The sequence below is a fragment of the Portunus trituberculatus genome, chromosome 49 (genome assembly GCF_017591435.1).
Source record: "Portunus trituberculatus isolate SZX2019 chromosome 49, ASM1759143v1, whole genome shotgun sequence".
In the NCBI taxonomy this organism is placed as follows: Eukaryota; Metazoa; Arthropoda; class Malacostraca; order Decapoda; family Portunidae; genus Portunus; species Portunus trituberculatus.
In genome coordinates, this window is record NC_059303.1 from 7007251 (window position 1) to 7019873 (window position 12623).

At 36.6% G+C, this 12623-nt stretch overlaps 1 protein-coding gene across 1 annotated transcript in view; it reads right to left on the reverse strand.

Annotated features, from left to right (window-relative positions):
• Nucleotides 1-12260, reverse strand: part of LOC123499369 (DNA-dependent protein kinase catalytic subunit-like) — a 68260-nt gene extending 56000 nt beyond the window's left edge. Inside the window, exons 1-9 of the mRNA XM_045247282.1 lie at nucleotides 12073-12260; nucleotides 10603-10769; nucleotides 8709-8886; nucleotides 8225-8337; nucleotides 7851-8028; nucleotides 6331-6548; nucleotides 5994-6169; nucleotides 4622-4706; nucleotides 4038-4206 (exon numbers count right to left, since the gene is read on the reverse strand). Of these exons, the coding sequence (XP_045103217.1) occupies nucleotides 4038-4206; nucleotides 4622-4706; nucleotides 5994-6169; nucleotides 6331-6548; nucleotides 7851-8028; nucleotides 8225-8337; nucleotides 8709-8886; nucleotides 10603-10769; nucleotides 12073-12226 (1438 nt within the window). The 5' untranslated portion in view covers nucleotides 12227-12260. The remainder of the gene's footprint in view (nucleotides 1-4037; nucleotides 4207-4621; nucleotides 4707-5993; nucleotides 6170-6330; nucleotides 6549-7850; nucleotides 8029-8224; nucleotides 8338-8708; nucleotides 8887-10602; nucleotides 10770-12072) is intronic.
• Between the last annotated feature and the right edge of the window lie 363 nt (nucleotides 12261-12623).

The following is a 12623-nucleotide window of genomic DNA, read 5'->3' on the forward strand; positions in this document are numbered from 1 at the left end:
TTTAGTGAACTTGCAATTATTTCCCAAAGTGAATCCAACAGTTGCTATTTACATTCTTTTAGCACCCAGCCTAATTCACCATCCAGCCCCATTGCTTTTCTGACATCAAAATTATCAAATAATCTTCCAATATCCTCTTTGTGCACTGTGATTTCCTGTAATCCTTGGCAATGCAATTTCCTATTTGGTTCTGCAAAATCCTCTTATACAGTGTACAGCAAACACAGTTTTGAAACTCTCATTCATTATTTCATACTTTTCCTTCTCTTCTAGGTATGTCTTCCCTCCTTTAATTATTTTTTCTATAGATTCCTTATTTTTCATTTTGCCATTTATAAATTTATAAAAAAGCTTGGGTTCGTCTTTGCTTTTACGCACCACATCTTTCTGAAAATTTTTCTTCCTTTCTCCTTACTCTAATATATTCATTTCTCGCATCCTTATACTGCTGTCTGTTAATGTCATTTCTCTGTTTTATGAGATTTTTCCAAGCTTTATCTTTTGCCTTTTTTAGCTTCTGTGCATCTACCATTGTACCAAGCTTGTATTTTTGTTCATAACGCTATAAAAAGGCATATATTTCTTTACTCCTTCATTATATCTCTGTAAAAATATTTCATATTTCCCTTGTTTTGGCCTTCCGTAACATAGTGTTTCTCCATTCAATATCAGCAAAATATTTCCTTAATTTTTCAATATCAGTTTCTGCATAATTTCATCTCTTTTTTGTAGTCATCTCTGAATCTTATCCCATCCTCCTCCAGTATTTCCAGCTCTAATGTCACATGATCACTTCTTCCCATGGGACTAAGGTAATGTATGCTGGGAGGGGGCTCTGGCTTCTTTGTGAATACTAGGTCAAGCATCAATGGTTCTTCTTCCCTCCTGTACTTTGTTGACTCCTCCACCCACTGATTCATTGTATTATCCAGTCAACTGTAACACCTCCTCGCTCCATTGTCCAGCACTATCCATTACTTCCATCTCTCTCCAGTTTATTTTTTTACAGTTAAAGTCTCCAACTAGAGGTATCCTTCCATCATGTCTTATCATATTACCTAAGCACTTAATCACCCTTCTTTGCACATCTTTGTGTTCTCAGTTCCCCATGTATTCGTCTTAAGTGGCACATATGTAACTATGATTTTTTTTTTTTCAATTCTTCTGTTTTGATTGTTATTCCCTTTACTTCCACCTTGTCCTCACCATATTGCACATCCTTCACACATATATTATCATGGAACCATTATCAGAACTCCTCCTCCCCCTTTACCCCTCCTGTCTCTTCTCCAGCTATTATATCCCTCCTCTTTAAAGTTAACATAGCTCTTCACTCTTAGTTTTGTTTCAACAATGCACATTACATCTGGCTTTTCCTGTCAAATAATCCTTAACATCCAACATGCTGGATAACAATCAATCTATATTAGTATGTCACTATTAATTTCTTGCTTCCTCCATGATCTCCTTCTTTTGTAAGTACCGCTTCTTTAGTCTCATATTTAGAACCCTCCAGTAGAAATTCTTTTCTCAATCTCTGTCCTTTTCTCGTTTTTTTTCCTTAGTTTCAATTCTTAGCACTTTCTCTTTTTCCCTTTCCTCCAGGTTCATATCTCTTTTTATCCATATCTTTATGTTCATTATCAACAGCCAGCTTCCCTTTCTTTATAATTTTCTCCACTGACACCTGTGATCTCATTCTCACTTTCATTGGTCTCCTACCCACTTCACTAAATCTTTCCAACCTAATCACTTCCTCCACCTCCTGGTCCAGCTCCTGTGTGCTATCCTGGACCTGTTTGATAATAGTTTTAGCCAATTCTCTTTCTTCACGCTCTCACGAACTTGTTTGGATATTTTTTCCTTCATCCCAAAAATCAAGAAACATTTCCTCTTATCCACTGTATCTCTCACTAGATCTTTCTTGTGTAACAGCATCTTTTGTTTTTTCTTGAATTTGTCTCTTTAATACCTCTGAAAATTTTACTTTTCCTCTTCCTGTTCTTGTTTCTATGCATTTTGTAGTTCCTTCAGCTTGTTTTCACCCAATCCACCTTCCAACCTGTCCTTAATCCCATCCTGTACTTTCTTTGTAGGCTCCTTAACCCCTTCGCACCGGATGTTAAAAAAGCCCGCCTGTATGATATACGGGTGGTAGTGCTCTTGAGCGGGAAACTCGTGCAAGCTTGTCATACTTGTCATCTTTGTGTATTATGCTGCTATTTTTTAGTCACTATATCACCTTCGATGAGGAAAGTGGACGCTTCTCTCTTCAGAGAGAGAGAGAGAGAGAGAGAGAGAGAGAGAGAGAGAGAGAGAGAGAGAGAGAGAGAGAGAGAGAGAGAGAGAGTGACATTTGCTAATATTTTAGACACAAGCGGGACGCATGTAGCTTATCTTTCGAGAGGAAGAGGGGAGGGAGGAAGGAGAGGGAGAGAGAGAGAGAGAGAGAGAGAGAGAGAGAGAGAGAGAGAGAGAGAGAGAGAGAGAGAGAGAGAGAGAGAGAGAGAGAGAGAGAGAGAGAGAGATTAGAAAATTTGCTGTTTTGTATTTGTGTGTGTGTGTGTGTGTGTGTGTGTGTGTGTGTGTGTGTGTGTGTGTGTGTGTGTGTGTGTGTGTGTGTGTGTGTGTGTGTGTGTGTGTGTGTGTGTGTGTGTGTGTGTGTGTGTGTGTGTGTGTGTGTGTGTGTGTGTGTGTGTGTGTGTGTGTGTGTGTGTGTGTGTGTGTGTGTGTGTGTGTGTGTGTGTGTGTGTGTGTGTGTGTGAATGTTACAAGGCGGACGATGTAACTTATCTTCGAGAGGGAGAGGAGGAGGGAAGGAGAGGGAGAGGAGAGAGAGAGAGGGAGAGAGAGAGAGAGAGAGAGAGAGAGAGAGAGAGAGAGAGAGAGAGAGAGAGAGAGAGAGAGAGAGAGAGAGAGAGAGAGAGAGAGAGAGAGAGAGAGAGAGAGAGAGAGATGGAAACAGTCTATGCCATTGGGTAATTTTAGACACAAGGCGGGACACATGTAGCTTATCTTTAGTGATTGGTGGAGACAAGGATGGTGGGAGGAGCACTAGGATTTCAAGAACAGCATACGGCATGTGTAGTTGGTATCCAACACACTATACGGGACAACTGAACTGAAGAAAGCTCAGAAAAGAAATATGAAGTCTACGTAGGCATCACCGTATTTGCTACTGGGGCTTCATGACGCCCACATAGGCGTCACCGTAGTGAAGGGGTTAAGGAGTTTTCATAGTCGTGACATGTAGCCTTTAATATATCATTTTGCTTCTTTATCTCCTGTATCTCCTCCTTTAATCCCTGATTGATTACAGTGACTTTCTCACATCTGACTAATCTCAATCTCAGCTCTGTGTTTTCTGATGTTAGTCTGTCCTGCTTGTCCATTAACCTTGACATCACTTCCTTCATGTACCTTAACTCTCTTTCCACGTTTATCAGCCTGTTCATATAGCCTCTTTTGTCTCTAAATCCAGAATAGTCCTTATCCATATTATCCTCAGTCAATCTCCTCAGTCCTACAGGTGTTTCAATATATTGCTGGTTGTCACCACCAGGTGTATGTTTTGATGTTGTACATCTGGCCACTCCACTCAGTTCCATTTCTTTCTCCATTATTCTGTCTATACAGTATCCAAATCTTATTTAATATGGAGGCAGGAGAACCCTATAGCCCCCTACCCCCTAGGTCAGGCTCCAATACCTGGTAAAGCACTTTCCCTGGGAGCTGCTCAGCAATGTCTTATCAGTGCAGCTGTTTGGTGTGTGTGTGTGTGTGTGTGTGTGTGTGTGTGTGTGTGTGTGTGTGTGTGTGTGTGTGTGTGTGTGTGTGTGTGTGTGTGTGTGTGTGTGTGTGTGTGTGTGTGTGTGTGTACACCACATATGGCATAAGAGGCAAAGTGATGATTACAGCTTATGTAGTACATACTGTCTAATTATTTGTTGCATAAAAGGTGCAATTATGTAATGTAGAATTTGAATAATCAATCAGGAAACAGAGAGGAAACTGGTGTAATGTGTCTATACACTTACCAAAAGAATGAATAAAATCTTGAAAATATTCAGCTTTACCATGAATTGCATAGAACAACTTGAACAAAGCACGATAAGCCAGAAAAGTTTTATACACTGACACAGAGGGAAAATTCTCCACAAGAGCCAGGGCAAGCTGCAGCATGTTCTCAACAATGCCAACGTTGATCTGAAATAATGAAGAAAACCAGACTAAGTTATTTTGAAAAAAATATATCTTAAGATTTCATGGAACATTGCAGTATTTATTATATCTTTTCTTGTTTTCTTATCATACCAACATAAAGTTATCCATCTTTTGTACCTTCTGTAGTTACTTGCAACTATCAACACTCTGAGTTTTGATAAAAAAAGAAAAAAAAAAAAAAAAAAAAAAAAAAATATATATATATATATATATATATATATATATATATATATATATATATATATATATATATATATATATATATATATATATATATATATATACAGTATATATACTAACACAAACATGTTACAAATACACTGCAGGTGTTGATTATGTGCATGCAAGTTTCAGTTAATGACACAATTGTAAAACATTAATAGTGAGGGTAACTTACAGTACTCATGTTGCATATGATATCTGCCAAGGCCTCAATATAGCTAGGTAGATTGGAGAGCTTGTTTTCAAGCATTTCACTGGACCTATGATAAAGAGCAAATATATAAGGAAGCAAGCAGCTACATGCACACATTAATCTCTCTCTCTCTCTCTCTCTCTCTCTCATTTTTCTCAGTTTTCTTTTCAATCTGCAAAATCAATACTACATAAAGCATAAAATTTCAAAATAGTGAAAAGTTTAATGGATTCTGTAACCCAATCTTTAATTCTCAGGCCTCAGTTATCATTCATACTTATACAGTGGAGACTCATTACTCAAATGTCTAAATACTCAAACTTTTCAATACTTCAACGTAAAAGTTCGATTTAATACCAGAAAAAATACCTGATAGCCGCACATCCACACACGCGGTTGTAAACAAAAGCTCCCTGGTGTCCTCCTTCTCCCTCCCCCAGTTATGACTTGTTCTGCATTCTATCTGTAGTTTTTCATTTATAAACTTCCATTAACCCGTAAGAGGTCAACCCCGTACATGTACGTGGAGTCTTTGCTTACTATCTGTGGTCAATCACATACAAGTATGTCCGCCCCTTTCTCAGTTTCCATGTGAAATTCCCTCCAGCTTCAGTATTTATGTTCTTTGAAGTGTCTAGCATATATCAGCACAGTTTCCCGCCATTCTGACATGGGTTAGTCATCCCCTTCCCCACCCCTCCCTGCTGCCTTAGCATGACCCAAAAAAAACGGAGCGACATTTGGTATTATTGTCATGAATGTGATGTAGCTCTATGCATTGAGCCTTGTTTTGAAGAATATCACACCCTGTTGCAATACTAAAAAGCTTAGATACTGAAAGAAAAAATAATGGATGATGACTAGTCCTCCGGCAACTTCCCTCCTCCACCGGACTCTTCTCCCCTCCTCTTTTAAGTTATCCATCACCAGCCTTCACTTACAGTATGTACAAATAAAAATTGTAAAAAAAATACATCAAAATTTTTATAAACTTGAGGTTTTGCTAAGACTTGAACGAATTACCTGATTTATAGGTATAAATAGTCCTTTTTAATACTCAAACAGCCATTTCGAACAAATTAAGTTCGAGTACTGAGTCTCCATTATACTTCATTTTCTAAAATGCAATAAAGACAAAAGAAAATCAAATAAAAAACTTTTTTAGAAATATTCATATGATGATATTTTCAAATATTATGCCTGTTTATCACTATGCAAACCTATGCTTGTCTCTCCTGGTAAGCCTAAGTGCTGAGGATGAAGATGGAGCATGCAAGAGTGGAATGTACAAATAAAAAAATTTCCTCTTGATGGAGTTTCAGGGAACAGGATAAATTAAGAAATTGATACTTACTGATAAAAGGCATGATGACTAGCTGATAAGACCTGCAAAAACATTGTATGAACTTCCACTGGGGAGAGGAGAATACGACAAGCTCCTGAAAGCAGGCCATAACCTTTCACTGCCAGACTAACTTGATTGGTATTCTTGCCAGTTTCAAGCATCTTATTATACTCCTGCAGCAGATACTGAAAATAAAAGAGAATACTTAAGTACTAGCATTGAAAAATAAAAGTAGCTATATACATTTTTTTCAAGTAATTTTCTTTCAAATTATATAACTTAACAATTTTTTTTATTTTCTTATACTCCTATGGATAAACAATTCCATAAAAAATATCTTCCATACCTTAAAAATTTCAACGGTCTTCTTATCTTCTGGTGACTGCAGTTCTAAAATGTTAGAGAGCACTGTGATGAATGTATCCAAGGCAGGAATTGCAGCTTTGTAATCATCCCGATTCTTGGAGGAGCACCATTGGACAAACCATGGGAACAGTGTGTCATAATGATCATAGAGTTGAGCTGAAAATTTATCTCCATGGCTGCTGATCAACTCTAGAGCAGCTGTTGGAATGATGGTGATAGGATTATTCACAGAGAAATATATATTAAATCATATACGTATTTATATACTAGATCAATATCTATCTTAACTATGCTAGATAAGGCTTGCTTATGCATTCACAGACATTCTATCTATGGGTTCAGTTGTTCAAGTCAAATATGGGAAAATGGATGGTTCTACAATGCTTTAGGAGAAAACTAGCTCTGGTTAGATCCTAAAGGGAAAATGCCCGGATACATGAATGTTGCAATACTGACTCATACACTGTAGTCAGTGGAGATCAGACATCTCTTTCCTATAGGCTTTGAGACAAAGGTGTGAGGTAGTGCATGTGTAGTGCAGATATAGAAACTTTGTCTCATTTAACTACCATATTTGATGGCTCACAAGACACACAGGCTCAAAAGATGCACCCAATTCTGGCAGATGTTGAAATAAAAAATAAATAAATAAATAAATAAATGAGCAGATTTAAGCTCTGAATATGACATGAAGGATTTCACCTGACATTTGAAGACTTTCACATATAGTTAGATCATTATTAGATCCCAATATTTTGTATTCAAAAACTTTGATCTTTGCTAGTAGCCTACATACCAATCCTGTTGTCACTTGTGAGATGTAAACATGACATTGGCAGTGACTGAGAGAATCAGAGACTACAGGGCTAATGATCATAATTTTCTTTTATCTTTTTTTTTATTACATGAATGCAAGGTAAGAATGTTAAAAGATAGGTGCAATTTCAATTGTGTGAAAGTGTGTCTTACTTCAAGGAGTAATGACATCACACTGTAAAGAATGCAGTAAAGCTTGTCCATGTCAAGAGTGAGATCACCAACAGCATGTTTTGTTCTGGTTGACACAATGCGTGGTGCATGGTCACTTAGGCAAATTCTTCCTGACTGACGTCATTCTATGTGAATTACCGTTAAGTATGACCTATTATATATTGTTACCTTGAAAGAGTTGTTTTGTGGTGAACTAGCAATCATCACTTTGTTTACATGTGCAAAGATGTCTGGGGGTTTGATTTCAGAGCCTCAGTTGCCATAGACTTGCCATCAACCACTGCCTCAATACTGAACCTTGGCCTCACAGGACACAGCCTCATTTCCTGAGACTTTTTTTTAGGGAAAAGGTGTGTTTTATGAGCCATCAAATATGGTAATCAAATGATTTCAATAGTACTCCATCATATACAAATATGTGTGATCTACCACAGGAAAGAAAATGACACCTATTCACTGCACTTTGAAAATCATAGAAATAACAAAAAATAAAAATTTCAAGTATCTTGCCTCTTTGTGCATCTCTCCGGTGCAAATCCAGATTAGGATTCAAGGCTTTACGAACATGTTCAAATAAAGTTTTATATAAAAGGGGATCATCATCTATCCCTTCTGGAAAGTGACAAAGATACAAAGTCAGTCCTCGAAGTACTCCTGCCAAGGCAATCAGGTCTGTTTTTTGTCCCATCTGAAATAAATTGCCACTAGTTAAATTCAGTTACTATGTATATCAATCTGTGAAACTTTGAAGACTTGGAATTTCATCATTATAAAAGTACTTGATTCCAATATAATAAAACCTGGCCATGAACAAAAAATCTTCATACAGTTAGTAGAAAATTTGATTAATGTGTTGATACATATCTGATGTTTGAGATGCTTACATGTTTGGCTAAGTGTTCCTTGTAAATTTTCAATATCATGCTTGAATGGCGACGAACATTCTCAGGAAACACCTTTGCAAGCATTCCAAGGGTCCGAAGTTGATGATGTAATACTGCATTGAGAAAAGATGATTCTTTGCTAAATTATATAAAGCATGTAAATGAAACTTCTAACAAGAATACTGATTAATATCTTCATCACACTTACAAGGTTACGTATAAGAAGTTTTGCTTTCATCATGATGCTGAGATATCACACATTATACACATCAATATTCTACACCTAATGGCACCTTATCAGGGTAATCTCTAAAAGACACTCCCCACACGAAGAGATCCCTCATTTCCTTCTGAACTACACATTGGATTTTAAGATTTCTGGGATCTAGTTTTAAATGTCACACCCATTTTTTTCTGCAAACATGTTTGTCAACACAAAATAGAAGGAAAAACATTGCAATACAAAAACTCATTCATTCCTCACCTGTAGATCCTTTGTACCTCTGAGTTTGGATACAAATTCCCTCAATAAGTTGATGCAAATTAATATCTTGAACATTGACATGTGAAGAACATTTCTCCAAAACAAGACAGAAGGCTTCAAGGGCATGTGCACACACTTTGGTTGACTTGTCAGCATTGTAAAGAAACAAAGTGTAATTCTGAAGAAAAAGGAAAAAAAATCTATAATAAACATATATATATATATATATATATATATATATATATATATATATATATATATATATATATATATATATTTTTTTTTTTTTTTTTTTTTTTTCTATTTATTTTTTTTTTTTTACATATGGAATTAATTTGGGCCACTTGTGACAAGCACAAATAAACAATAAACATTAGAAGACATGGAGGTGGGCAAGACTGTTAGCCTCCGACTTCTGCTCAGTAGGAAGTTTACAACCCCCTTGTCTTGTTGTGTCTGCATCTATTTCTTTGCTTAATGAACGGTGAGACTGTAGGGTTGTAAAGGGTGGGAAAGTTTCCGGGAAAATGGAAATTTTCCAGGGAATCTTTCCGGGAATTTTCAGGGCCCGGGAATTTTGGGAGTTTTCAGGAATATTCACATTTTTCACAACTTTTTCTGTATATTGATAAGTAAAGCAATTTTAGGTAATATACTTATTAATTAGATACAGTTAAGCATTGAAAAAAATGTATTTCAGTACAATTACAATACCTACAAGGTTGGTGTCACTGACCACTGTCAAAACTTCAAAAGCTTGCTTTGAGTTACGCAAATTCTTGGTAGGATTTAGTAATATATTTACTTCCCGATTAAGCTGTAGTTTTGTATTACTATATTACACTTTTTAATGACCTAATATTATCCCTATGTGTGTATGCATATTGTAATGAGACAATCTCTAAGAAAGTCTGTAGAAAATAAGTGTCTTCAACTCCAGTTAGCAACTTAGTACAGTACATCATGTTTCAAAAGCAACTTGGTGGAAAGGGCTCTGCAGCTCAGAACCAGTGTCATCAATAGCAAGTATTCTCTCACAGATACCGCCAACATCCGCTTCGTCAGAAAGAAACTGGTCTATGTATGGAAATACACACACAAAGCTGCGAAACAGGCTTACCAATGATCGAGTTGAAAAGTTGGTGGCCATTCGTTCTAATCTCAAACTGTTTGAAGATGACATAGGCGAGGATAATTTAACCATCTGCACCAGTGAAATGGATTCAGACAGTGAAGTGATGGAAGATTCAGTGTTATCTGATTCAGAGGAAGCATAAGTTACCAAATAACAAAGTGAGAAATAAATATAGTGAAAAATTGAGACAATCTGCTCTTTTGTTTTAACTTGTATGGCATAGCCAGTGATTATTAATGATAAGTTTTGCTTTCTTATTCTGCTTACATATTACTTTAAGGTACCAGTTTTGAGTAAAATTTTAGTTTACAAACAAGGTTTTCAGCTTACATACTGAATAACGCCACACATTTTGAAATAAGATTATTTAAAGCTTAGGAAGTTATATTTGGATTGAAAATTTGAAATAGACATTTTTCTTTACACATGACTTTTAATTCTCCTCAGAAATAAGGGGCCACCTCTTTTCTTTTATAATTTTTAAGGCGTTCAAAACCTTCTGAAAGTTCCCGAAAATTCCCAAATATTCCCAAAATTTCCAATAAATTCCCAAAATTCCCCTGGAAAGTTTCCGAGAAGGTTAAAGCTGATTTGCCTTCATTCACACCAGGAGACAAACTCACAGCTTCTTTGGTGTGAGTTGAGCATACCAAGACTTACACCATCTAGTCTCAGGTTATCTATCTGTCTTTACATATAGGCTTTTCAGCAATGCAAAGAATGCATATCCACCAATGTGTGGGCACAAATCATACTTACTGTGATATCACCAACATATTTTATAATCTTTTTTATGTCTTTCTTAAGAATTGTGATGATCAAATCAAGGGTGCTGTTCCTGACATCTACAAATGCTTGTTCCTTTGTGACTCTGGTGCCAAATGCAATAATTCCTTTTTCTCCAAATACATCACTCAGGTACAAGTCTGAAAGAAAAGAATCATAATTGGTAAATATGAAGACGAGGCACACAGCTCTATTTACTAATGTTTTTGGCAACCACTTCTCTTCTATGCCTCTAAAAGACCCAAGCTCACATTATCTCAAGTACATAATCTCCAAATCATCAGTATCCAGACATCTTCACTTCTGTTAGACTTGCTTCTTTGAAAAAGTCTAAATATTGCTCACTTAACTCATTGTCAGTCCCATTAGTGCACTTTAAGTGAGTTACAAATGGCAAACTTACTGAATGAATGCCAGAATGAGACACTGATAATGTGTGTGTCGTATATAAGCAGGAGTCAGTCTGACAATGAGTAATAAGGAATAAATCAATAGTTGTATTTTGAATGTTAGAACACAAAATGAGCACTCCTGAGTATCAGAAGAATTTCCTTGGGTTATGGAAATATTCCTTAGATAAAAAAAAATAAATAAATACAAAAAAAAAAAAGACCTGGAATTTTTCGAAATGCAGAGATTTTTGTGTTATATACAAATAAGACCATTGATACATTCTAACTAAACCTATCCCTTAACTAAATTTAACGTAAGGTAACACCTAACCTAACTTCATGTGGAAAAATTTGTATTCTGCCCAAAACTTATTCATTAACATTAATACTAAATAAGAAATTTGCAATGGAAAATATATTAGTGTCTTACAAAAATGTTTCCTTTCCAGCTACTTTCCAGTAGTAGCTACACTCCTATTTTTGTATCAGTGAGACTGACAGCTTTCTCCAGTAATACCGTGGGCTCTGCTTTACAAAACAAATTAGAAAAACGTCTTTTTTTTACTGTAGTTCATGGTAAATGTCTACTTTTCTCTCTTGAACTCAATGTATACGAGTTTAACCAAACTTTTAACCTGCAGGGCTGTCCTAGAAAGCAATGCAGCAGTAACCCTGCAGGACCAACCAAACACATGAGTATCACCAACTAAGCCACACCCAGAGATGAAATCTTTAATACAGCTCTGTATTCTGTACCTCAGTCAATTCTTTCCGAGTAAATACAGTGAGTTTGCTAGCGCCAACAGTAAATTTTGCACACTCGTCAGTTATCATGGCATTATGGTAACAGTGACCATGCGGTTTGTTACAGCATTTGGAGATTATACCACGCTTGCATTTATTATCGGTCTTTTACTTTGAAGTTATTTCTCTCATTGTGCCCCTGTGTCAAGTGCTCTTAGGCAGGCAATCAGGCATCGAAATAAGCAGTGATCGCCTCAAACAATGGTTGCTTGGACACCAATCACAAATCCTATGCATAGCAGCTTACCGTATTGGACAGGTGATAAGTCTTTAGTCAGATACTCTGATATATCCACTACTATGTCTCTGGCACTTCTTGCATTCCTCAGCTCATTCCCAGATGTAAAATGATGCAACTTTTCTAATAGCTCTTGAACCTCCTCCCTCCCGCCACTAGCCATGACGGAGATGTGTTCGCATCCCTGCCTGAAACTACATGGCGTGGTTTCGTGCTCGTGACGTGCGATGTGCCTCATTGATTCCTAGGAGATTGCAACCATGGGGTGTTAATGAATTATAATATGGGTTTAGCATAGAATATAATGATAATGATGATAAAGGTACTGTTTCGTCACACAACATTCTAGAGATATCTTCAGGAAAAAGGGCTCATAGGGCCCCTCCAGGGGAACCTGGCACTGGCAGCCCTCAACAACATCAGGAAAAGTTACCAAACTCTGTCTTATAAATTATCATCCTTTGTGTGCCACAGGTCCACCATCATGATAATAGAAAAGATGAAAAAATACCCATTTAAGTATTTTCATTGTGTTAGATGAGTAAATCGAATAAATGATG